Source organism: Callithrix jacchus, chromosome 4 (assembly GCF_049354715.1).
Source record: "Callithrix jacchus isolate 240 chromosome 4, calJac240_pri, whole genome shotgun sequence".
Classification (NCBI taxonomy): Eukaryota; Metazoa; Chordata; class Mammalia; order Primates; family Cebidae; genus Callithrix; species Callithrix jacchus.
The window spans coordinates 105,534,726-105,557,159 of NC_133505.1; the positions used below are offsets into that span (position 1 = coordinate 105,534,726).

Below are 22,434 nucleotides of genomic sequence, written 5' to 3' on the forward strand. Positions count from 1 at the left end.
CCTCGGCCTCCCAAAGTGCTGGGATTACGAGCCACCATGCCCCCTAAAAAACTTGTTTTGGCCAGGTGCGGTGGCTCACGCCTGTAATCCCAGCACTTTGGGAGGCCGAGGCGAGTGGATCACGAGGTCAAGAGATCGAGACCATCCTGGTCAACATGGTGAAACCCCTCTCTACTAAAAATACAAAACATTAGCTGGGCATGGTGGTGCGTGCCTGTAGTCCCAGCTACTCAAGAGGCTGAGGCACGAGAATTGCCTGAACCCAGGAGGCGGAGGTTGCGGTGAGCCGAGTTTGCGCCATTGCATTCCAGCCTGGGTAACAAGAGCGAAACTCCGTCTCAAAAAAACAAAAAAAAACAAAAAAAAACCTTGTTTTGGTAACTGGATTTTTACTTCATAAACACAAAATGGTAAATACTACATGGTTTCCTTAAACGTAACATAGGAAACTGGACTAGGTTCTCAACCAGGATTAAATAGCAGAACCACCTGAGAAGTTTTTATGAGCTACTTAAATATAGGATTCTGTATTAGCAAGTTCCCTACCAAAAAAAAAAAAAAATCAACCAAAAAGAATTTTTCTTTATATTAAAAGGAAAATGTTAGAGAAAATTACAGAGGCTGGGCACATGGCTCACGCCTGTAATCCTAGCACCTTGGGAGGCTGAGGAGGGCAGATTGCCTGAGCTCAGGAGTTCAAGACCAGCCTAGGCAAAACAGTGAAACCTTGTCTCTACTAAAATACAAAAAATCAGCCAGGCCTGGTGGCATGTGACTGTGGTCCAAGCTCCTCAGGAGGCTGAGGCAGGAGAATTGCTTGAACCTGGGAGGCAGAGGTTGCAGTGAGCTGAGATTATACCACTGCACTCCAGCCTGGGTGACAGAGTGAGAATCCATCTCCAGAGGAAAAAAAAAAAAGAAAGAAAAGTAGATAGTTAAAAATTTTCCAACTTAAATTTTATATTCATGGGTAATGCTAATTTTCTTGAAGTAGCCCATAGATTGTGTTCAGGCTAAAAACACATAAGCTGATAGAACATCTTTAAATATTTTACCTTAAAAGCTTAAAGAAAAAAAAAATTGGGGGGGTGTTAGTGGTCACAAGAACTAAAAAATTTAACTTACCATATAATCCACGTGCTCAGACTAATTATAATACAATGGGGCTCTGTTCCAGAACTCTTGAAGTGCTTCAGTGAATGTTGGCTTTCTGAGTTTTTTCCACATCCCTGCAGATGAACAGAAAACTTTTCTGTATGACACACAAATGTTTGTTTCAAATTAATCAAAACTTAAATTATACTCACACTTACACTGAAAAGTTTTGCTTTGTTTTTAATTTCAGGCCAGAGAAGAAAGTTTAAGAAAAGCAAATTAAATATAATTCTTGAAAACAGGCTAACATGCTTTCCAATATATAGTATGTACCTAAAACAATCATGGGCAAAGTTAATTTCTCCATCATTTAAAAATGTACACACTCTCTGTCTTGCACACCGTGGAAGACCCAGCATCCTGGCAGGCCAGTGGTGCCCTCCTGCAAACACACATTTCCTAATCCTGTACACAAACTCCACCCCAACCCACTGAGAACTAGTGAGACACAGACCAATCATAGTGATCTCCCTCACTAGGTAAGTGAAGAATAAGATGCAATTCTGGTTAATGCAACAGAAAGGGAAGTCAAATCTGCTGAATCTTTCCAGGAAGGTTTTAAGAGAAGATGGCACAGAAGAAAATAGAATAAACCTCAGTTTTTAATGTTCTTTTCATTAAATTATCTAATCCTGAAGTGGCCTTACTTCTGGACATTGTGTGTAAGATAATGAAGATTCCTCTTATTTTTTTTTTAAGTATGTACTTTTCATTAGAAAATTCCTTTATTATAGATATCAATAACTTTGACACTTTAAGATTTTAAATTATTTTGCAAAAGAAGCAGAATAATCCTTTTTGAGAGAGAAAAAAAGTAACCTGAAAGGTGGATCCGTTTCCTAAGTAAATACAAAAGGTAAAGGTCCAGATATGTCAACTACTAAAAATAGGTTGAATTCATTCTGCAAGTATTTGTAAACCATACGATTACTCTCTGAACATAGCATACCTTTTAATTTACCTTAACAATCATTTTTAAATTCATTCTTAGAAAATTTCTATCTAAATTAGGATAAGTTTATCTTAAGTCCCATACATGACCAATAGTTCAGCTTACAATAAGCATTTAAGAAAAATATTTTAAACAAACTCACATAACAGTAACACTTTTCTTACCTGGAAGCCACACTTGAGGCACAACCAAGTATCAGAAGGAAGTACTGGCTGCCCATCACAGAATCTTCTTTCTTTTAAACATTCTGAGCAAACCGACCACAGATTCTCAGCTATTGCTCTCTTCACATGATTCACACTGATAGCATGACTTACATGTTGGCAAGTTAAACCCACTGAATAAGATAAAACAAAATCTGAACATTTTCTTTGCTACACCAAAGTGCTACCATTACTAAGCAAATCTCAGCAGTATTAAATGCTGTTAACTAAAAAGCACAGAGTTCAACACACAAAGTAACTCAGAAAATATATGCTATATAATTCCATTTATATAATATACATGAAATAACATAATTATAGAATGAGAGAAGAGATTCATGGTTGTAAGGGGCAATGAAAGCAAGGCAGAGGGTGTGGCTGTAAATGGACAGCATGTAGGGTGGTGATGATACAGTCAAGTATTTTGACTGGTGGTAAACAAAGCTATACATGGACTAAAATTGAATGATGTTTCAGGATAGTCAGTTTGCTACATTGAAGGAAGTCTGAATTACCTCTTTAAATATCATTAGGACCTTACCTGATTTCCCTAATTTATTACAGTTTAAGTTTTTTAACTAATTTTAGATTCACAGGAAGGTACAAAGAAATATACAAGGAGGTCTCATTCATCCTGCACTGAGCCTCCCCTGATGATAATGTTTTGCATTGCTATAGTAAAATATCAAAACCAGGAAGCTGATGTTGGCACAATCCTTAGAACTTCTTCAGATTTCATATGACATATGCACTCATCTGTGAGGGTGTGTGTGTGTATCGCTGTATGCAACTATGCACACCTAAAATGGAAATAATATATTAAAAATGCCTCTTTAAATGGAGAGAACTGGCAAGAAGGTCAGGAAAATCCTCAAAAGTCCAAAGCAAAAGCATGAAGCTAAAGAGAAACCCAAGACCTGAGACCAGCAGCTCCAAAAGCCATCTGCTAAGCTCTGGTGGCTTGGTGACATGGTCTTAATAGGCCATGGCAAAGAGACCAAAAAAAAAAAAAAAAAAGCCAATCTAAGTTACTTCATATTATACACCAAACAAAATCCTAATAAAAATCCCAACAGGATTTTTTGGAACTAGACAAGCTGATTCTAATGCTTATGTAGAAAACAGTAAAAATAAAGAGTAATAGATTTCTTAATTAAAAACATAACACAGTCGGCCGGGCGCGGTGGCTCAAGCCGGTAATCCCAGCACTTTGGGAGGCCGAGACTGGTGGATCACGAGGTTGAGAGATCGAGACCATCCTGGTCAACATGGTGAAACCCCGTCTCTACTAAAAATACAAAAAAAATTAGCTGGGCACGGTGGTGCGTGCCTGTAATCCCAGCTACTAAGGAGGCTGAGGCAGGAGAATTGCCTGAACCCAGGAGGTGGAGGTTGCTGTGAGCCAAGATCGCGCCATTGCACTCCAGCCTGGGTAACAAGAGCGAAACTCCGTCTCAAAAAAAAATACACAGTCATCCCTCAGATACTTGAGGCAGGACGGCGGGGGTTGGGGGGTGTTGGTTCTAGGACCTGGTCACATATACCCAAATCAATGCATACTCAAGTCCCACAGTGGGTCCTGTGGCATTTGCATTTAGGAAATCAGCCTGCCGAGTATACAGTTTTCATGCATCCCAAGAATAGTGTATTATCCATCTATGTTTGGTTGAAAATAATTTGTGTACAAGTTGATCCTCAGAGTTCAAACCCATGTTGTTCAAGGGTCAACTGTAATGTTATTTCTTCTTCTCAACACTATTTGGGATGCCAAATATCACAATTTACCAGCAATATCATCCGAAGAGTCTTCATCGTGAGGTACAGTAGGCCTTTTACTTCTTTTGCCTTTCTCAGGTAAAGCTTTGGTTGGATCTTTCACCCGCATCTGTTATTTACTGAAGGGATTGAGGGGAAAAAAAATTCATATTTTAGTCTTCAAAATTAAAATTTCTTATTTTATTTAATGCATATCAAAATTGAAATGACTTCAATTTTAATTGGTCTGGGAAATCAACAGAGGAAGAAGAGGGGAACATCAGCTGAAATCGAATAAATCTTTGTTAAATCAGTATACACATGGGATAGTCCATTGACTTTTACCAACTATACAGTTATGGACTAAATGTTTGTGTCCCCACCCAGAATTCCTGTGTTGAAATCTAATCCCAAAGTGATGGTACTTGGAAGTGAAACCATTGAGAGGTAATTAGGTCATGTAGATGGAGCCCTCATGAATGAGACTGGCCTCTTATTATAAGAAAGCTACCTTTGTATCCACAAGAGGATATAGAGAGAAGATGGCCATCTACAAACCAGGAAGAGGGTCCTTACCAGATACTAGATTTGCCAGCACCTTGGACTTCCCAGCTTCCAGTACAGTGAGAAATAAGTCTGTGTTGTTTAAACCACCCAGTCTATGGTAATTTGTTATAGCAGGCCGAACCAAGACACAGCCCTTAAATATATGATGTCCAGGTGAATGACCAAAACTAAAGTTTTCATCATCAACAAGGCAAGTGTTACTTCTGGATAATGAGTTCTCCTTGCCCTTTCTTTCCTTCTGCTAGCAAGGAAATAGTAGGAGCTGAATGAGCCACACTGGATCAAGGACAGAAGCTGTAAACCAAGCATAGTAAAGCCACTCTACCTGTGCTGTATGACCAGCACTGGAATATTAAGAGAAAATTAAATTTCTATCTTTTTTTGAGACAGTCTTGCTCTGTCACCGGGCTGGAGTGCAGTGGCATGATCTCGGCTTACTTCAATCTCCGCCTCCCAAGTTCAAGTGATTCTCCTGCTTCAGCCTCCCAAGTAGCTGGGATTACAGATATGTATCACCACACCCAGCTAATTTTTGTATTTTTGGTAGAGATAAGATTTCACCATGTTGGCCAGGATGGTCTTAATCTCCTGACCTCGTGATCTACCTGCCTCAGTCTCCCAAAGTGTTGGGATTACAGGCATGAGCCATTGGGCCCAGCCAAATTTCTGTCTTTTGAAGCTATATTTTGGGGGTTTTTTCACTCTAACTTTTTATTATGAAAAATTTTAAACATTTATAAAAGTTAAAAGAACAGTATAATGAACACTCAGATAGTATTTAGATTCCACACTTATTATTTTTTGAGGCAGGGTCTTACTCCAATTGCCTAGGCTAGAGTGCAGTGGCCCTATTCTAGCTCACCACAACTTCGACTCCCCCAGGCTCAGGTGATTCTCCCACCTCAGCCTCTCAAGTTGCTGGGAGTATAGGTACACACCACCACACCCAGAAAATTTATTGGTTTTTTTTTTTCTTCTTTTTCTCCTAGAAATTGTATAGTTTTGCATTTTAGTGAAAGGATTATTTGTATTTTTTTAGTAGAGATGGGGTTTCCCCATGTTGCCCAGCGTGGTCTCAAACTCCTGGGCTCAAGCAATCCACCTGCCTTAGCTTCCCGAAGTGCTGAGATTACAGGTATGAGCCATGGTGCCCCACCAATTCCATACCTATTAACAATTTGCTATATTTGTTTTTAATCTAAATATCAATATGTATGTATAGTCACATATGTGTTTATGGGTATATATATTTTCTTTTTTTGTTGAACTATTTGAAAGTAAGTTGTAGAGATCTTGACAGTTCAGCCCTAAATACTTCAACATGTATCTCTTAAAAATACACACATTCTCCTATAAAATAACATAATCATATCTAAGAAAATTAATAATTCTCTAATGTCATCTCATATCCCATTATATTCTAATTTCCTTAGTTGACCCCAAATTGTCTTCTATAGCTGGTTTGTTAAAAAAGATTTGATCAAGGTTTGCACTTTATATTGGTTATGTCTCTTTAGTATCTTTTAATCTATTAATAGAATAGTTCTTCCAACCTTTTATTTGCCTAAGACTTTAGCTTTTTAAAGAGATTGGGCCAGTACATGAGTCACCTCTTGTCAAAATGTAAGCTCTGACTGAACAAGTCTGGCACAAGACCTGAGATTCTACCTATCTATCTAAAAAGCTTCTAACTGAAGCCACTACTGGCGGCCCAGAGTATTCTTTTAACAGCAAAATTGTGTAATGTCCCACACTGAATTTGTCTCTTTCTTAATGGTGTTAATTTACCTCTATCCCTTATATTTCTTAAAAATTCAGTTAATTCTAAAAGATTTTAGATACAAGCTAAGCATTTTAAAAACCATTATATTTTGGAGTCTCTGTTAGAGTAGCTTAGCCTACCTATTACTCTCCTGCCTGGTGGCTAAGCAATATTGCAGTTTTCCTGGTTGCTTACTTACTTTTCAGTGATCAAGGTAATGAATCCTTCAGTTCAGTACTAAATTCCAAATCTTGATTTATTCAGTCCACATTTCACAATAAGGGAGCTTTCAAGTCTACCATTAAGTCCAATAGTCATCACTACTGAAGTGAGTTGAGATAAATTAAGGGCTTCAGGGTTAGGAACATGTATAAAGCCTCTGACTTCCTTGAGCATCTCTACCTTCTCCCTCCAAACTTCCTCATCTATTCACCCCTACAGTTCCACCTTATAAAAATCACAAATTTAAGTTTCCCCTTCTCTGATGGCAACTTCCCAGTTCTTCCAGCTTGCCTGTTCAGCCACTTATATTCTCCAGAGTGACAAGAGGCTGCATCTCAACAAGTCTCTCCATGATCCTTACAGCAGGGTAGGGTATGGAGAAGGAAATGGAGAATGGAGAGCTGCTTCCTAAAGCTTCACCTGGAAGCTGTATCTGCTCATATTTTACAGATCAAAGCAAGTCACATGGCACATTTGACTTCAAGTAGACACGGAGAGGGGCTGCCCATGTACAAAGAATGCAATATTACATGTACCCAAAAAGAGGTGAACCAGAATACTTGTGCACAGCCTTAAGGATGACATCATCTTTCTGGCAGAACCCAATCTGAGATGAACCCAATTAACCATTTTCTCCATGTTGGGAGGAAGTCTCAGGAGAAAGCAGACTAGGTCCATTATTATTCACTATACCTTTTGATCAACTTACATACTATCCATGAGGCCATTTCAAATCTTCACTTTCCTTAAATATCTAACTCCTTCATCTCCCGACTCACTTATCAAAAAGTGATCTAGTCTTTTACTAAAGGAAAAGAGACATGAGCAGATGGCAAATTTGATCTTCCTACCCCCAAATTTACAAATCTCCCTCCAGCAATTTAAATTTGATATCCTTAAAAGAGATAGGTATAACTAATAAAGGGAAAATTGCCTATGAGAAAACTGGTTATATTTTCCCACTACGGTACAGATAAACTCTTGATAAAGATGAGCATTAACACAGATGTTAGCAAAATAATAAACAAAACCAGGCATTTGACCTACATACTGTAAGCAACCTGTGCATTTTTTCAAAAACACTGACCACAAAACACTATACCAAAAAAACTTGGTAATGTAGAGGCAATTTTTGATGATTTTTCTGCCATATGTAATATGTCTAAACAGACAGACTCATTTGGTACAGTAACCCACGATTTAACAACCATTTGTCTGTAGTTTTCCAATTTCCATTTGAGGCAAAAGACAAAATTAAAAGTCCAATTATTAAAGCTTCTAATACTTTTTATCATCAAAATTGTGTCTCGGCACTGGAGATTGGAAAGGTAAGGGATGAGAAATTAATGTGTACAATGTACATCATTCAGGTGATGGTTCCACTAAAAGCCCGGTACCACTAGGCAATACATTCTTGTAATAAAACTGCACTTACACCTCTTACCTTTATACAGATTTTAAAAACTATGCCTGAAGATGTCCGTGACCTCCCCTGCATTTGGAGCTTTGATAGGATGCACGGGACTCAACATATAGTTGTACTCATAGCTGATATTTATTACACAATGCAGTATGGATATACAGGCTCATCATAATGGAAAAAGACACAGTGGAGTCTGGAGGAATCATGTGTAGGCTCCTTATGCGGCCTCTCTCCCAGGAGGGGTCAAACAAAACACACCCTTCCTCCAGCACGGAAAATGCAGCAACATGTATACAATGCTTCTGCGCAGGGACGCCCATTAGAGACTTGGTGTCCCAGATTTTTATAGAAGCTGGTAATTTCGGCATAAAACATATTGTTCAGCACAAACCCAAAACGTAAGTTCCCAGAAGCCAAACAGGCTCCAACACTGCAAGCAGTCCTTCCTAAGACAGCAGCAGTCTCAGGCCTGTTAACTTGTTTTAGCACAAATATGGTCTGGCCATTTTTCTCATGTGGTTTTCCAAACAACAAACGTTACAGTTTTCAACTTCACCATCACCTAACACTTGTCTTTTCTCTAAAGTAGGATTTGCAACTAAGTTGTTTAGGAAGCTTTGTTTTTAAACAGGCTATGCGAAAAGCCCATATCCATAAGAAAAAAAATTTTTCCTACTCTTGGGCAATTATTTATGGGGGTTGGAAGAGAAGAAAAATGCACTATCTCCTTTTATATACCAAGCTCAAAAAGATGAGCAGCACTTATGGTTTTGCTGTTTATCACGCTCAGTTCTAAGCCCTTCACAGATATTAATCCACTTAATCCTCACAACCACCTTAGGAGATAGGTTGCTATTACTTTCCGCATTTTACACTTGAAACTGAGAGAGGTTAAGCGACTTGCAGGGGTCCCAGAACCAGTAAGTGGTGGATGGAGATGTGAACCCAAGCAGTCCGACCCCAGAGCTCCTAATACAAAACGCTTCCAGAAAGTCGTGGTTAGACACGCTTCCTCCGGTCACCAACAAACACACCCCGAGGATGTGAAGAGAAATGCACTGCGAAGAGGCGTACGGAAGGGCGTGGGGCCGCCGTGCGCCCTGGTCACCAAGGAACTCGTGCCCTTCCCGGGCGGCCCCTCGCCAGCCGCGACTCCCCGGGCTTCTCCCGCAGCCGCCGGGACCCGGAGCCGGCAGAGCTGCGCTCACACGGCCCTAGGTGACCGCCCGGCGCCCCAGGGGTCTGGAAGCCGAGGAGGGTAGGAAGCCTCTCTCCCAGCTTTGCCCACCCACAGGGACCAAGGTCGCTGAAGCGAAGACCGAGAAACTGCGGCGATCGTACTGCCGCTGCGACCACAGCGCGGCGTCCCCAACTCACCCCGCCCGGCCGGGCCGCCGCGTCTACAACCAGGAGAGATCGCGCCTGCGCGCCTGTCCCGCGCCTGGCAGGGGAGGGGCCTCATCCGCCGGCCCGGAGCAGGGCCCAGGCGAGTTCCGGGCTGCGAGCCCAGGGCCGGGGAGCGCTGGGAGGGTGGAAGGGCGGGGCCGGTTTGCGAGGCGCCTGCGTTCTGCCTGTTCGCAGAGACCTGAGAGCCTCTGGTAATCAGAATAGTAGCCATCGACTAGCAATTTATTAGGATCCTGGTCCAGAGTGCGCACCTCGGGTGTTGTAGGAGTCCGGCTTAAGTCTCACTTGTTGTTGGGCGCCTTCTTGAACAGATTTCCCTCCGTTACCCTTTTTTGAACTCTTAAAGTCACATCTAACATTCGTCATATGTTATTGTGCTTTTTCCCCATTGCTGTTGTGTTACCTGTCCTCTCTTCTCAACTAGATAGTACATTTCTTGTGATACACCTATACCTCCTCAAAGTCCGGTTATCAAAGTGGTCAGCACTTTGCATATTTAATTAAAGTAGTTGGTTTGAAAATACTATGTTTGAATGACGGATAGTGCAGATGTTAACCCTGGTTGTCGATAAGCTCTAAAAGTCTCCTGATCGTTCACAGCTCTTCAGCTAAGGGACAGATATGGCTTTCAGGATAAGAGCATTGGCGTAGAAATCAGAAGATACGAGAGTTAATATTTTAAACTCTAAATTTTACTTTAAAAACTCTTCTAATATTATTTACATGGGGAGACCTTAGCAAAGAAGGTTGATATTTGTTTATATTGTACTTACAAGGACTGTACATTTAACAAATTTAATTGAGCACAGATATGCAAGTTGCTGTTACGGGTACAGAGGTACTCTGTCATTTTGAGGGGTAGGATATTTTCCCTAGGGTAGGATATTTTTCCCTAGGGAAAAAGAAATATTCCTCAAATAAGAATAGGTTGAAATTGTCTACTTCATAAGTCAAAAGCTTTCATCTATTTTAACGTTGGATTTGACCTAGAACTTGGAGGAACAAGAACAAGCCCACTTGGGCAAATCTACATAATTCGAATCCTAATTGTGTCACTGTAAAAGAGTGTGTTAACAAATCTAAATAATTTGCATCCTGTGTTACTGTAAAAAAAATGTATTATATGTGGAAAACCAATTTATGATTGATTTTTAAAAAGGGATTGAATTAGATTATGAAAATTTTAAGTTCTTTTCTTCATAAGAAGAAATTTAGAAATAATCAAATACCATATAATACTTAAATTTTCTTGGAAGCAACAAATTTCAAAGCTCTCTTGATTTCCAGTGGCTGTACCCTTAGCATAACAAAATCTCCAGATATTGCAATCTTTTGGCATAAATTGAGGAAAATTCTCTAACACTAAATTTTTATTTCTGATGTTCCTCTTTTTTTTTATTTAATTGAATGTAAAATTTACTGTTTGATGGATTATTCAAAGAAAGGAAATTATTTTTAAATGTTATCCAGTAAGTATATTTTTAGTGCTATTACAAGGACATTATAACAAAACATCAGATAAAAATACAGATTTGCTTAAGAATATCTAACTGTGTATTTCCCAAATAATGCTAAATATCTTAAATTTATCGTCATGTTCTGTTTCAAAATATGTGCACTACTTTGTTAAGCTGTAGGCTATATATATTCCTCTTATATTTCTATCAAGTGTATTTTTTTCCTTTTTCTTTCTTTCTTTTTTCTTTTCTTTTTCTTTTTTTTTTTTTTTTTTTTGAGATGGAATCTTGCTCTGTTGCCCAGATTGGAGTGCAGTGATGTGGTTTGGGTTCACTCCAACCTCCACCTCCTGGGTTCAAGTAGTTCTCCTGCCTCAGCCCCCCTAGTAGCTGGGATTACAGATGCCTGCCACCACGCCCAGCTAATTTTTTATTTTTTTTTTTAATTTTAGTAGAGACTGGGTTTCACCATGTTGGCCAGGCTGGTCTCGAACTCCTGACCTCAAGCAATCCATTCGTCTCGGCCTCCCAAACTGCTGAGATTACATGCGTGAGCCACTGCACCCCACTCCTTTTTTTCAAACACCAAGTCGAACCAGTTATCAAGTATATTTTTTAAGATACACTCTTTATTGTAAAAGTAATACCTGCTAGTTCCTCATCTTCCTTTCCTTCCCATACTCCCATTTCCTCTTCTCTGCTTGCTGTTTTCTTAGGTATAGTTTTAGGCACTGCCTTTGTGCATACAACATGCATTTGTGCCATGTTTTTATATGACTACCTTTATGCTAAAAGATAACACAGCTTAGATTACAGTCTACAATCTGTTCCATGACTCGAAGTTTTCACTTAACAGTATATGTCAGACATATTTTCATATTAACTTCATTCTTTTTTTTTTTTTTTTTGACAGAGACTCGCTTTGTCACCCAGGCTGGAGTGCAGTGGCACAATCTCGGCTCACTGCAACCTCTGCCTCTTGGATTCAAGTGATTCTCCTGCCTCAGCCTCCCCAGTAGCCACTGCACCTGGCTAATTCTGTATTTTTAGTAGAGATGGGGTTTCGCCATGTTGGCCAGGCTGGTCTTGAATTCCTGACCTCAGGTGACCCACCTGCCTCGGTCTCCCAAAGTGCTGGGATTATGGGCATGAACCACTGCACCAGGCCATATTAGCCTCATTCTTTTGACCAGTTGCTAAAGTCTCTTGTGAATGAATGTATCTTTTTTTCCATCAGTTAGTGTACATTTGTCTTTGCTTACTAATGCAAATATTCACAGTAAATAAACTATACACAGTGAAAATGCTGAGTCAACAGATGCTCATTTAAAGTTTTGATAGAAATTATTTTTTTTTTAAAAAAAAGAATCACATAATTTTTCATTTTATTAGTTTGTTACATGGGGGCTTAAAGTCCATTTGAAAAGAAATGGGTGTGAAGTGACTTCATTGGTCAAAAAGAAAAGAAAAAGAAATGAGAAAATCCCAAGTCTCTTTAAAAATCGTCTTCTTTCTGCCAGGCATGGTGGCTCACACCTGTAATCCCAGCACTTTGGGAGGCTGAGGTAGGTGGATCATTTGAGGTCAAGAGTTCGAGACCAGCCTGGCCAACATGGTGAAACCCCGACTCTACTGAAAATACAAAATTAGCCAGGTGCGGTGGCTACTGGGGAGGCTGAGGCAGTAGAATCACTTGAACCCAGGAGCCAGAGGTTGCAGTGAGCTGAGATAGTGTCACTGCACTCCAGCCTGGGCAACAGAGTAAGACTCTGCCTCAAAAAAAAAAAAAGTCTTCTTTTCAATAGCCTTTCACTAACACATGAGTAACAACAAAAAATTAAATTAGTTGTTTGAGAATTAATGATTCATATGAACTCAGCACCAGTAGATTTTTCTCAGAAAAGTTAAACTATTTCTCCCCCTTTTATCCCATTTTAGGTCTCGCTTAAGTTATTCCTTAACAATGATGGAATAACTTGGACACAATGATCAAGGAACAATGATCAAGAATCTCTTTTTGACAAGATCTTTTTGCTGCAAGGACTCTTAAATAAACTAAGTTTAGCAGAGTGCTATATATGGAAGGTTATATTTATCTCCTCAGGAAAAAAAAACCTACATAAAAATATTTTTAAAATAATAATTAGTCATGAGCCCGAAAAGAATAATTGTTTAGTAATACTTCTCCTGCAAAAGCAGAAATCAGATTAAATATGATTCACTGAGACAAAGTACATTGTTTCCCTCTCTTGTGTTCATGCTACCTGTGATTTATGATAGATTGGGGATGCCACAGATAATACATGAATCTACAGTATATAGTGATATCTTAGTTCAAAGTGAATCCACAAAATAAATTACACAGAGACTATGGTTAAGCTCCAGATTATTTGGAAAATAATTATAAATGATCTCATTGGTCTAGAAATCTGAAATGGTTTATAACTTATTAAATTATTGATAACTGAATAATTTAAAAGTAAATGCTTAATGAAATTATTCCTTGGACATACACTTTAATAATGCCATTTAAACATGAATATTTTAATGTTTTATTGAGATGGGGTCTCAGTCACCCAGGCTGATTATAGTGCACTATAGCCGCATACTCCTGAGCTCAGGTGATTCTCCTGATTTAGACTTTCTGGTAGCTGAGACTACAGGTGTACACCACAGTGCCTGGCCAAATATTTTAATTTTAACTGTAAATCTATTTGCAGTTAAGTATAGATTTTATTATGCTTGGGAACCAAGCTGAGAATAAATAAAAAATAAGATAATGAGAAACTTTATGTGGTAGGCTTAATAATGTCCTCCTACCCCAAAGATGTTCATGTTCTACAAACCTGAAACTTGTGAATATGTTACCTTAACTGGCAAAAGGGATTTCAAAGATGTGATGAAATTAAATGTCTTGAGATGAGAAGATTATCGTGGATTATCTCTGTAGTCTGAATGTAGAGGTCCTTATAAAAGAGAGGCAGCAGAGTCAGGGGAAGAGAAGATGTGATAACAGAAGCAGGAGTCAGAATCTGGGATCTGAAAGCTCAAGCTGTTGGCTTCGAAGATGGAGAAGGAGACCATGAGAGCCAAAGAATGCAGTCAACCACTACAAGACAGACAAGTGAAAACATTCTCTGGAGCTCAGAAGAAACACAGGCTAGCTGACACCTTTATTTTAGCCAAGTGAGATTTCTAATCTACATAATTGTAGATAATAAACGTGTTGTTTTAAGCCAGTGAATTTGGGGTAATTTGTTACAGTAGCCATAGGAAACTGATGCATATTATACAATAGTTGGACATAATCCTGACAAAGCTATAGTCAAATATCATCAATTTGTGGAGAAAAGATGACAGTATGACATTATTTTAATGCCTACATCAGTTGAACCAGCTATTAGAGTTAAGAACAATTCTTAGAAAAACATTCCATGTAGTCAGCCTGTTTTAAACAAATCCAATGTATGAAAATCATGTTATAAGGTAAATTGGAAAAGTTTACTTACTTTAAATCTTTAATCTGTCACATTTTATGCTTTCTATTTTTAAACTTTATGCCTCCTGAAAAATAATAGTTAAAAAAAAATAAGCATAACCCTTAGTTTCTTTCCAAATGCCTTTACGTTTTTTTTGTTTGTTTGTTTGTTTTTGAGACGGAGTTTCGCTCTTGTTACCCAGGCTGGAGTGCAATGGCGCGATCTCAGCTCACCGCAACCTCTGCCTCCTGGGTTCAGGCAATTCTCCTGCCTCAGCCTCCTGAGTAGCTGGGATTACAGGCACGCGCCACCGTGCCCAGCTAATTTTTTGTATTTTTAGTAGAGACGGGGGGGGGTCTCACCATGTTGACCAGGATGGTCTCGATCTCTTGACATCGTGATCCACCCGCCTCGGCCTCCCATAGTGCTGGGATTACAGGCTTGAGCCACCACGCCCGGCCGCCTTTACGTTTTAAAGCAGTAATTACACCTTGCGTCATTACCCACTTCAGCCGGCGCCCAGCTGGAGGGCGTCCGAGAGCCCGGAGCAGCGCGCCTGGAGGCCAGAGCAGGAGAGGGAGGAGTAGGAGGAAGTGGTCAGCAGCGCGGCGGGCGCCAGGCAATGGTGCTTCCCTGGTTGCTGCTTGGGACTGCGCGCAAGGCGGTCCTCGGGTCGGTGGAGGCTGCGCTCTGCGGTGAGCTTGGTGGTCCCTGGGAAAAGGGAGAGCGCCTAACCTTGGACTTCAGGCAAGGGTTAACGTTGGTCGGGAAGCCATCAATCCTGGCATCTGGGGATATAACCCCCATTTGCAGTTCTTGTTCCTTTAGATCTCGGGCTACAGAACCTGGGGGCGCTCTGGGGTCGCGGGGGGCCGAGGTAAACACTGCTTCAGCGAACTCGTGTGGGAGGGCGTTTATATTGGTAATGCTGCTTGACTGAGCAGAGTAAAGGTCAATTTGCCACTCAGAGGAGCGAGCAAGATGGTCAGTCCCTGCCCGCGATCCCAGCCATGAGAGTTACATTTGTGACCGGCTAGAGAGCAGCGCTTAGCGCTTCCTGAAACAGCCACCTAGAACTATAATGTGTTAAAGTTGTAAAAGTACCACCCCTCATTTTACCGCTAAGTCAGCAGAAGCCAGAGAAGTGAAGGTGGTTACCGGAGGCGTTGGGTCTAGAACTAAAGGCAGGCCTTCAGGCCCTTCTTTTCGTTTTGCATGCTGCCTGTCCTCTAGCACCAAGTTTTATCTGCGGATGCTGCTACAGGGGCCCAGCATTCCCCCCAGCTTCCCCCCAGCCCCACCTACCATTCTGTGTATTTTAACTGTTGGTAAGTCCTCTGTAGTTTAAGTTGTGCTTTTCTATGCACATTTTTGGTTTTTCTTTTCTCCGCTTAAGAAACAGAGTCTGGCTCTGTCTCCGCGGCTGGAATGCAGTGCTGTAATCACAGCTCACTGCAGCTTGGAACTCGCTGGCTTAAGCGATCCTCCTACTCAGCTTGCAAGTAGCTAGGACTACAGGCGGAGGCCGTAAGGCCCAGCTGATTTTGTTTTGTTTTGTTTTTGTAGAGATAGGGTTTTAGCTATGTTTCTCAGGCTGGTCTCAAACTCCTGGCCTCAAGTGATCCGCCTGCCTTGGCCTCCCACAGTGTTGTAATTACAGGTGTGAGCTATTGCTCCTGGCCACAAATTGTTTTCTTTCACTTTTATTCAAGAATCATTTGGTGGGTGTGGTGGCTCTTGCCTATAATCCTAGCACTTTGAAAGGCTGAGCTTTTTGAGTTCAGAAGTTCAAGACCAGCCAGACCAACATGTCAAAACCCCATCTCTACAAAAAATTAGCTGTGCATGGTGGCATACAACTGTAATCCCAGCTACTTGAGGCAGGAGGATCACTTGAGCCCGGGAGATTGATGCTACAGTGAGTTGAGATCACATCACTGCACCCCAGCCCAGGTGACAAAGTGAGACCCTGTCTTAAAAAAAAGAATCATTTATTGAGCTCTGGGACTGGTGTGGTGGCTCACACCTATAATCTCAGCACTTTGGAGGCCAAGGCAGGAGGACTGCTTGAGCCCAGAGTTCAAAACCACCCTGGACTGCATAGTGATACCCCCTCTCTATTAAAAAAGAAAGAAAGAAAGAAAGAAAGAAAGAAAGAAAGAAAGAAAGAAAAAAAAAGCTGAGCTACATAGTGATACCCCATCTCTAATAAAAAAAAAAGAAAGAAAAAAGCCCAGCATTGTAGCACACACATGTAGTCCCAGCTACCAGTGAGGCTGAGGTGGGAGGACTTGCTTGAGTCTGGGAGGTCTAGGATGCAGTGAGTCATGATTGCACCACTGCACTCCAGCCTGGGCCACAGAGCAAGACCTTGTCTCAAAAATGAGAAGCCAATCATTTACTGACTAAACTGCCAGGCTGCTCGGGATATGGTCTCCGCAGCTCAGTTCACCCATTTCTAGGGAAAACAGACACAAGTAATCACCACACACAGCCCAGTCGAGTGACACTGAATGCAAAGAACAACTGACTCTGAGTTCTAGAAAGTATTAGAAAAAGGTGCCTTTTTCACTTAAATAATTATGCTGTAACACAAAAATTAGCCGAGTGCCGGTAGTGCCAGCTACTAAGGAGACTGAAGTGTAAGGATTGCTTGAGCCTGGGAGATCATGCCACTGTTCTTCAATCTGGTTGCCACAGCAAGACCCTGTCTCAAAATAAATAAATATACATATACAATTATGTTAGTATTATACAACTCTATCCTCATATTGAAACAAAACACAACATATGGCTCCTTTATATATCTCCCCCCTCCCACTCTTCTCCCCAGATATGGCTTGATACACATCCTTCTAAACACTTGCCTGTAAGTATACATAAATAAAAGGACATAAAAATACTGTATATACAAATGTGACCTGTGCATACTTTTCTGCAATTCAGAAAAGGTATTCAGAAGCTTTCCATGATGGCACATGTATTTCTCTTTTAACTGCTGCATATATTCCACCATTAATCAGTCACCTATTGATGAACATTTTGATTTCCAATATTTTGCTATTATAAAGTTGTTCAATAATTATCACTTGGACGGGCGCGGTGGCTAACGCCTATAATCCCAGCACTTTGGGAGGCCGAGGTGGGTGGATCATGAGGTCAAGAGATCGAGACCATCCTGGTCAAATGAGGTGAAACCCCGTCTCTACTAAAAATACAAAAAATAATTAGCTGGGCATGGTGGTGCGCACCTGTAGTCCCAGCTACTCGGGAGGCTGAGGCAGGAGAATTGCTTGAACCCAGAAGGCGGAGGTTGCAGTGAGCCGAGATCGTGCCATTGCACTCCAGTCTGGGTAACAACAGCGAAACTCGGTCTCAAAAAAAAAAATAAAATAAATGATCACTGTACATGCCACTTTGTGTATTTGTACAACTATTTTACTAGAATAGATGTCTAGATGCTAGGTTTTTAGGTTAAAGGGGAGGTGGCAAGGGCCATTTAACTGGGTCTTAAAGGAGAGTAAGAGTATTCCATGGAGAGATGCGAGAGAAAGATGCGAGATCCATGGGCAGTGTGTATAAATCACGAAGGAAAGGCATAAATAGATATTGATTGATTGCACTGTATATGCATTTAACTTACTTAAAGCTCAGAGGTTTAAATGATAATATTACTATTTTACAAATAAGAAACTACGTCCTAAAAAGTTTAAGTAATTTCTCCAAGCTTATAGAGACAAGTGGGTAAGCCAGAATGTGAATCTAGGTTTATCTGACTCTAAAATCCCTCCTCTTTCCATTATAAAACTATTTAGAGCACACATATACTTTTGATGTAGCTGGAGGGTAGGGATATTGGGGCCTAAGAGGAGGAATTGGGGGAGGAGTGGGTTTGGTAAGGGGTTGTTGAAAGGCATTAAGAACATACTAAGGAGCTGGGATTCTATCCTGTGATATAATGCTGCAGTGACTATCCAGGCGAGGTTAGGTTTACTAATGTGGAAACGGAAAAACTGGAGGTTATTCAAAGATTAGGCTGAAAAGGTGAAAATCAGGTGCAGTCTATATTACTCTTGAAAATCCCTCTAGAGAACCACACGTTATCTCTCAGTAAATCCCAAATAGCCAGTTTTTCTTCAGTATAGGAACAGATTAATGTTTCTTTGAGCACAAGATCAAGTGGTTGATTTATAAGTGGAGGACATGCTGTACATAAAAACACACACTATTAGCTTTAAATAATTAGTATGGAATAGAGGCTCGTATCTATGAGAGGCCTAGGGGAGCTGAGACTCATCAAGGAAATGGGCTTATTTCAGGCTTTCCTCACTGAGTGGAAAAGCAGAAAATCTAGTGTTCACTGGTTATTCTCCCATGCTCCACCTCCCAATAGGACTATAATTGAATTACAGAAAGTTAAATATAAGTTAGATGACTTTACAAGAAAAACCTAAGTATCTTTTATCCAGTTAAAGATGTTACTTTCAGTGATTATCTTTCACAGTGGCTAAGAGTCAGAATCTTGAGTTTAACATAAATGATAAAATTACCATGGTTTTCCAGTTCCTAACAATGAGAAGCAGTAATGAGCATTAATTCAGCCTGCTGGCCCTTTATATTCTGGGAATTCCCAAAACAGCTAGCTATGAGAAATAGTTTGATTCCAGGTTAAGATCTAATCTTGTAGACACAATGAATTTCTAGTTTTCAAATCTGAAGGGGATGAGGAAACCTATATTTTTATTTTTAAATTGTGTTTATTGTGATAAAATTTGTGTATTTGTGATTTTAACTATTTTGAATGTACAATTCAATAGCATTAATTACATTCAGTGTTGTGCAACCATCAACACTTATTTCAGTACAAAAATTTTCATCACCCCAAACAGAAACTCCCCATTCCTCCTCCCTCCAACTCCTGACAACCTCTAATCTACTTTCTGTCTCTGTGAATTTGCCTATTCTAAACATTTCATATAAATAGAATCATACAATGTTTGTCCTTTTGTTTCTGTCTTATTTCACTCAGTATGTTTTCAAGGTGCATCCATATTGTAGCATGTGTCAGTGCTTCATTCATTTTTATGGCCGACTAATATTCCACTGTATGTATACATCACATTTTATTTATCTGTGAATCTGTTGATGAACACTTTGATTGTTTCTACCTTTTGATTATTGTGAATAATGTTAATATGAGCATTAGTGTACAAGTATCTGTTTGAGCCTGTTTTCATTTGAGCATATACATAGGAGTGGAATAGCTGGAAACCTGTTCATTTAAAGCTTTATACGTATCGAACATTTTTATGTTATTTTGCTATCCATGAAAATGACAGATGAAATTGGAAAGTGTGGTCTGAAGGTAGTGAGTGAGTTATCTCAACTGATTGTCCAGTCAGTTACAGATTGAACTTGTTCTACTCTTTTCCCCCTTCACACTACTGCACTTGACTAGTCTAAAAAAAAAGAAATAAAATAGATGCATGTCTGGTTTTCTTTTTTTTTGAGACGGAGTTTCATTCTTGTTACCCAGGCTGCAGTGCAATGGTGTGATCTCAGCTCACCGCAACTTCTGCCTCCTGGGTTCAGGCAATTCTCCTGCCTCAGCCTCCTGAGTAGCTGGGATTACAGGCACGCGCCACCATGCCCAGCTAATTGCGTGTCTGTTTTTTATAAGAAGATATGCTTTTTTTGCAACTTACTTTTGGCTTTTCTTAATGCACTTAATACATAGAACTGCTGGAAATTCCTTTTGGCCTATGAGCTCTGCAAGAAATTACCAAGGCATTAAAAGCATTGTAAAGCCAGAAAGTTTTGGAACCTTACGTTTATACACAATGTTCAACAACTAGTTTTTTAAACTCAATATTGTTTTGGATAATTGACATTAAATAATGCATATCCCATTGTGTAAATGTACCACATATAACAATTGCCTTAGTGATGAACTTCCAGGTTATTGTAGTTTTCCAATGATATAAAGAATGCTACCCATGAACATAATTACACATATATGCATCTGTATTAACTCATACTAAGATTCCTAACATTGTGAGGTAAAACGGATATGCATACTTAAAATGTTATTACAGCTAAATTTCCCTTCAAAAGTTTGTAACATTATACATTACCAATAATGTATGAAAGTACCCATTTCCTCATTCCCTCACCAATATTTGATATTATAAATTCTTTTAATTTTTACAAGAGACTCCGCCAACAGGGCGGAGCCCACAACAGCAGGGCAGAGCCCAAGGGCAACAGGGAGGAGCCCAGGACGGCAGGGTGCAGTCCACAGCAGCAGGGCGGAGCCCACAGCAGCAAGGACTGGAGTGGACCTCAGCAGTCGTACAGCAGAGGGGCTAGACTGTTAGAAGGAAAACTAAGTAACAGAAATACTTCAGCATCAACAATCTGGGCGTACACTCAGAGACCCAATCGAAAAGCCAGCAACTACTCAGACGACAGGTGGATAAACCCACAAAGATGGGAAGAAACCAGCGCATAAAGGAGAAAAATACCCAAAACCAAAACAGCTCGCCTCCTACAAAGGACCAAAACTCCTCACCAGCAAAGAAACAAAGCTGGACGGAGAATGAGTGTGATGAAATGATGGAATCAGACTTCAGAAGGTGGATAATGAGAGCCTTCTGTGAGCTAAAAGAACATGTTCTAAATCAATGCAAAGAAACTAAGAACCTTGAAAAAAGATTTGAAAAAAGATTCGAGGAAATGATAACAAGAATGGACAACTTAGAGAGGAATATGAATGGATTGAAGGAGTTGAAAAACACAACACGAGAATGTCGCGAAGCATGCACAAGTTTCAACAGCCGAATTGACCAAGCAGAAGAAAGATATCAGAAGTCGAAGATCAACTCAATGAAATTAAACGAGAAACCAAGATTAGAGAAAAAAGTGCAAAAAGGAATGAACAAAGTCTCCAAGAAATGTGGGACTATGTGAAGAGACCTAACCTACGTTTGATAGGTGTACCAGAATGTGATGAAGAGAATGAATCCAAGCTGGAAAATACTCTTCAGGATATTATCCAGGAAAATTTCCCCAACCTAGCAAGTCAGGCCAATATTCAAGTCCAGGAAATACAGAGAACACCACAAAGATATTCCACAAGAAGAGCAATCCCAAGGCACATAATCATCAGATTCACCAGGGTTGAAATGAAGGAGTAAATACTAAGGGCAGCCAGAGAGAAAGGTCGGGTCACCCACAAAGGGAAGCCCATCAGACTCACAGCAGATCTCTCAACAGAAACTCTACAAGCCAGAAGAGAGTGAGGGCCAATATTCAACACCCTTAAAGAAAAGAACTTTCAACCCAGAATTTCATATCCAGCCAAACTGGGCTTCAGAAGTGAAGGAAAAATAAAATCCTTTGCGAACAAGCAAGTACTCAGAGATTTTGTCACCACCTGCTTTACGAGAGCTCCTGAAAGAGGCACTATACATAGAAAGGAACACCCAGTACCAGCCATTCTAAAAACATACCAAATGCTAAAAAGCATCAACAAAAAGAAGAATCTGCATCAACTAACGGGCAAAACAGCCAGCTAGCATCAAAATGGCAGTATCAAATTCACACATAACAATATTAACCCTAAATTTAAATGGGCTAAATGCACCAATCAAAAGACACAGACTGGCAAATTGGATAAAAATCCAAAACCCATTGGTGTGCTATATCCAGGAAACCCATCTCACATGCAAGGATACACAAAGGCTCAAAATAAAGGGATGGAGGAAGATTTACCAAGCAAATGGAGAGCAAAAAAAAGCAGGAGTTGCAATTCTCATCTCTGATAAAATAGACTTTAAAGCAACAAAGATCAAAAGAGACAAAGAAGGTCAATACATAATGGTAAAAGGATCAATACAACAAGAAGAGCTAACGATCCTAAATATATATGGACCCAATACAGGAGCACCCAGATATATAAGGCAAGTTCTTAACGACTTACAAAGAGACTTAGACTCCCACACAATAATAGTGGGAGACTTTAACACTCCACTGTCAATATTAGACAGATCA

At 40.1% G+C, this 22,434-nt stretch overlaps 2 protein-coding genes and 1 pseudogene across 6 annotated transcripts in view; 2 read left to right on the forward strand and 1 right to left on the reverse strand.

Annotated features, from left to right (window-relative positions):
* USP45 (ubiquitin specific peptidase 45) overlaps window positions 1–9,447 on the reverse strand; it is a 78,322-nt gene extending 68,875 nt beyond the window's left edge. For 3 of the 4 annotated variants that reach the window (XM_078369870.1, XM_002746857.6, XM_054254278.2), the window contains exons 1-4: window positions 9,417–9,447; window positions 4,096–4,205; window positions 2,272–2,444; window positions 1,126–1,229 (exon numbers count right to left, since the gene is read on the reverse strand). Coding sequence is in view for 2 of the 4 variants with exons in the window: in XM_002746857.6 (XP_002746903.1) it covers window positions 1,126–1,229; window positions 2,272–2,444; window positions 4,096–4,195 (377 nt within the window). In the remaining 2 variants the exon portion in view is untranslated. Of the gene's footprint in view, window positions 1–1,125; window positions 1,230–2,271; window positions 2,445–4,095; window positions 4,206–9,416 lie in introns of those variants that run through there. The other variant, XM_078369871.1, reaches the window with a different exon arrangement.
* Window positions 9,448–14,947: 5,500 nt separating this feature from the next.
* Window positions 14,948–22,434, forward strand: part of LOC144582186 (small ribosomal subunit protein uS3-like) — a 68,438-nt pseudogene continuing 60,951 nt past the window's right edge. Inside the window, exon 1 of the transcript XR_013534437.1 lies at window positions 14,948–15,077. The product of XR_013534437.1 is annotated as a small ribosomal subunit protein uS3-like (transcript). The remainder of the gene's footprint in view (window positions 15,078–22,434) is intronic.
* LOC100894240 (thiosulfate sulfurtransferase like domain containing 3) overlaps window positions 14,948–22,434 on the forward strand; it is a 61,748-nt gene continuing 54,261 nt past the window's right edge. The window contains exon 1 of the mRNA XM_054254285.2: window positions 14,948–15,129. The gene's annotated coding sequence lies outside the window, so the exon portion shown is untranslated. The remainder of the gene's footprint in view (window positions 15,130–22,434) is intronic.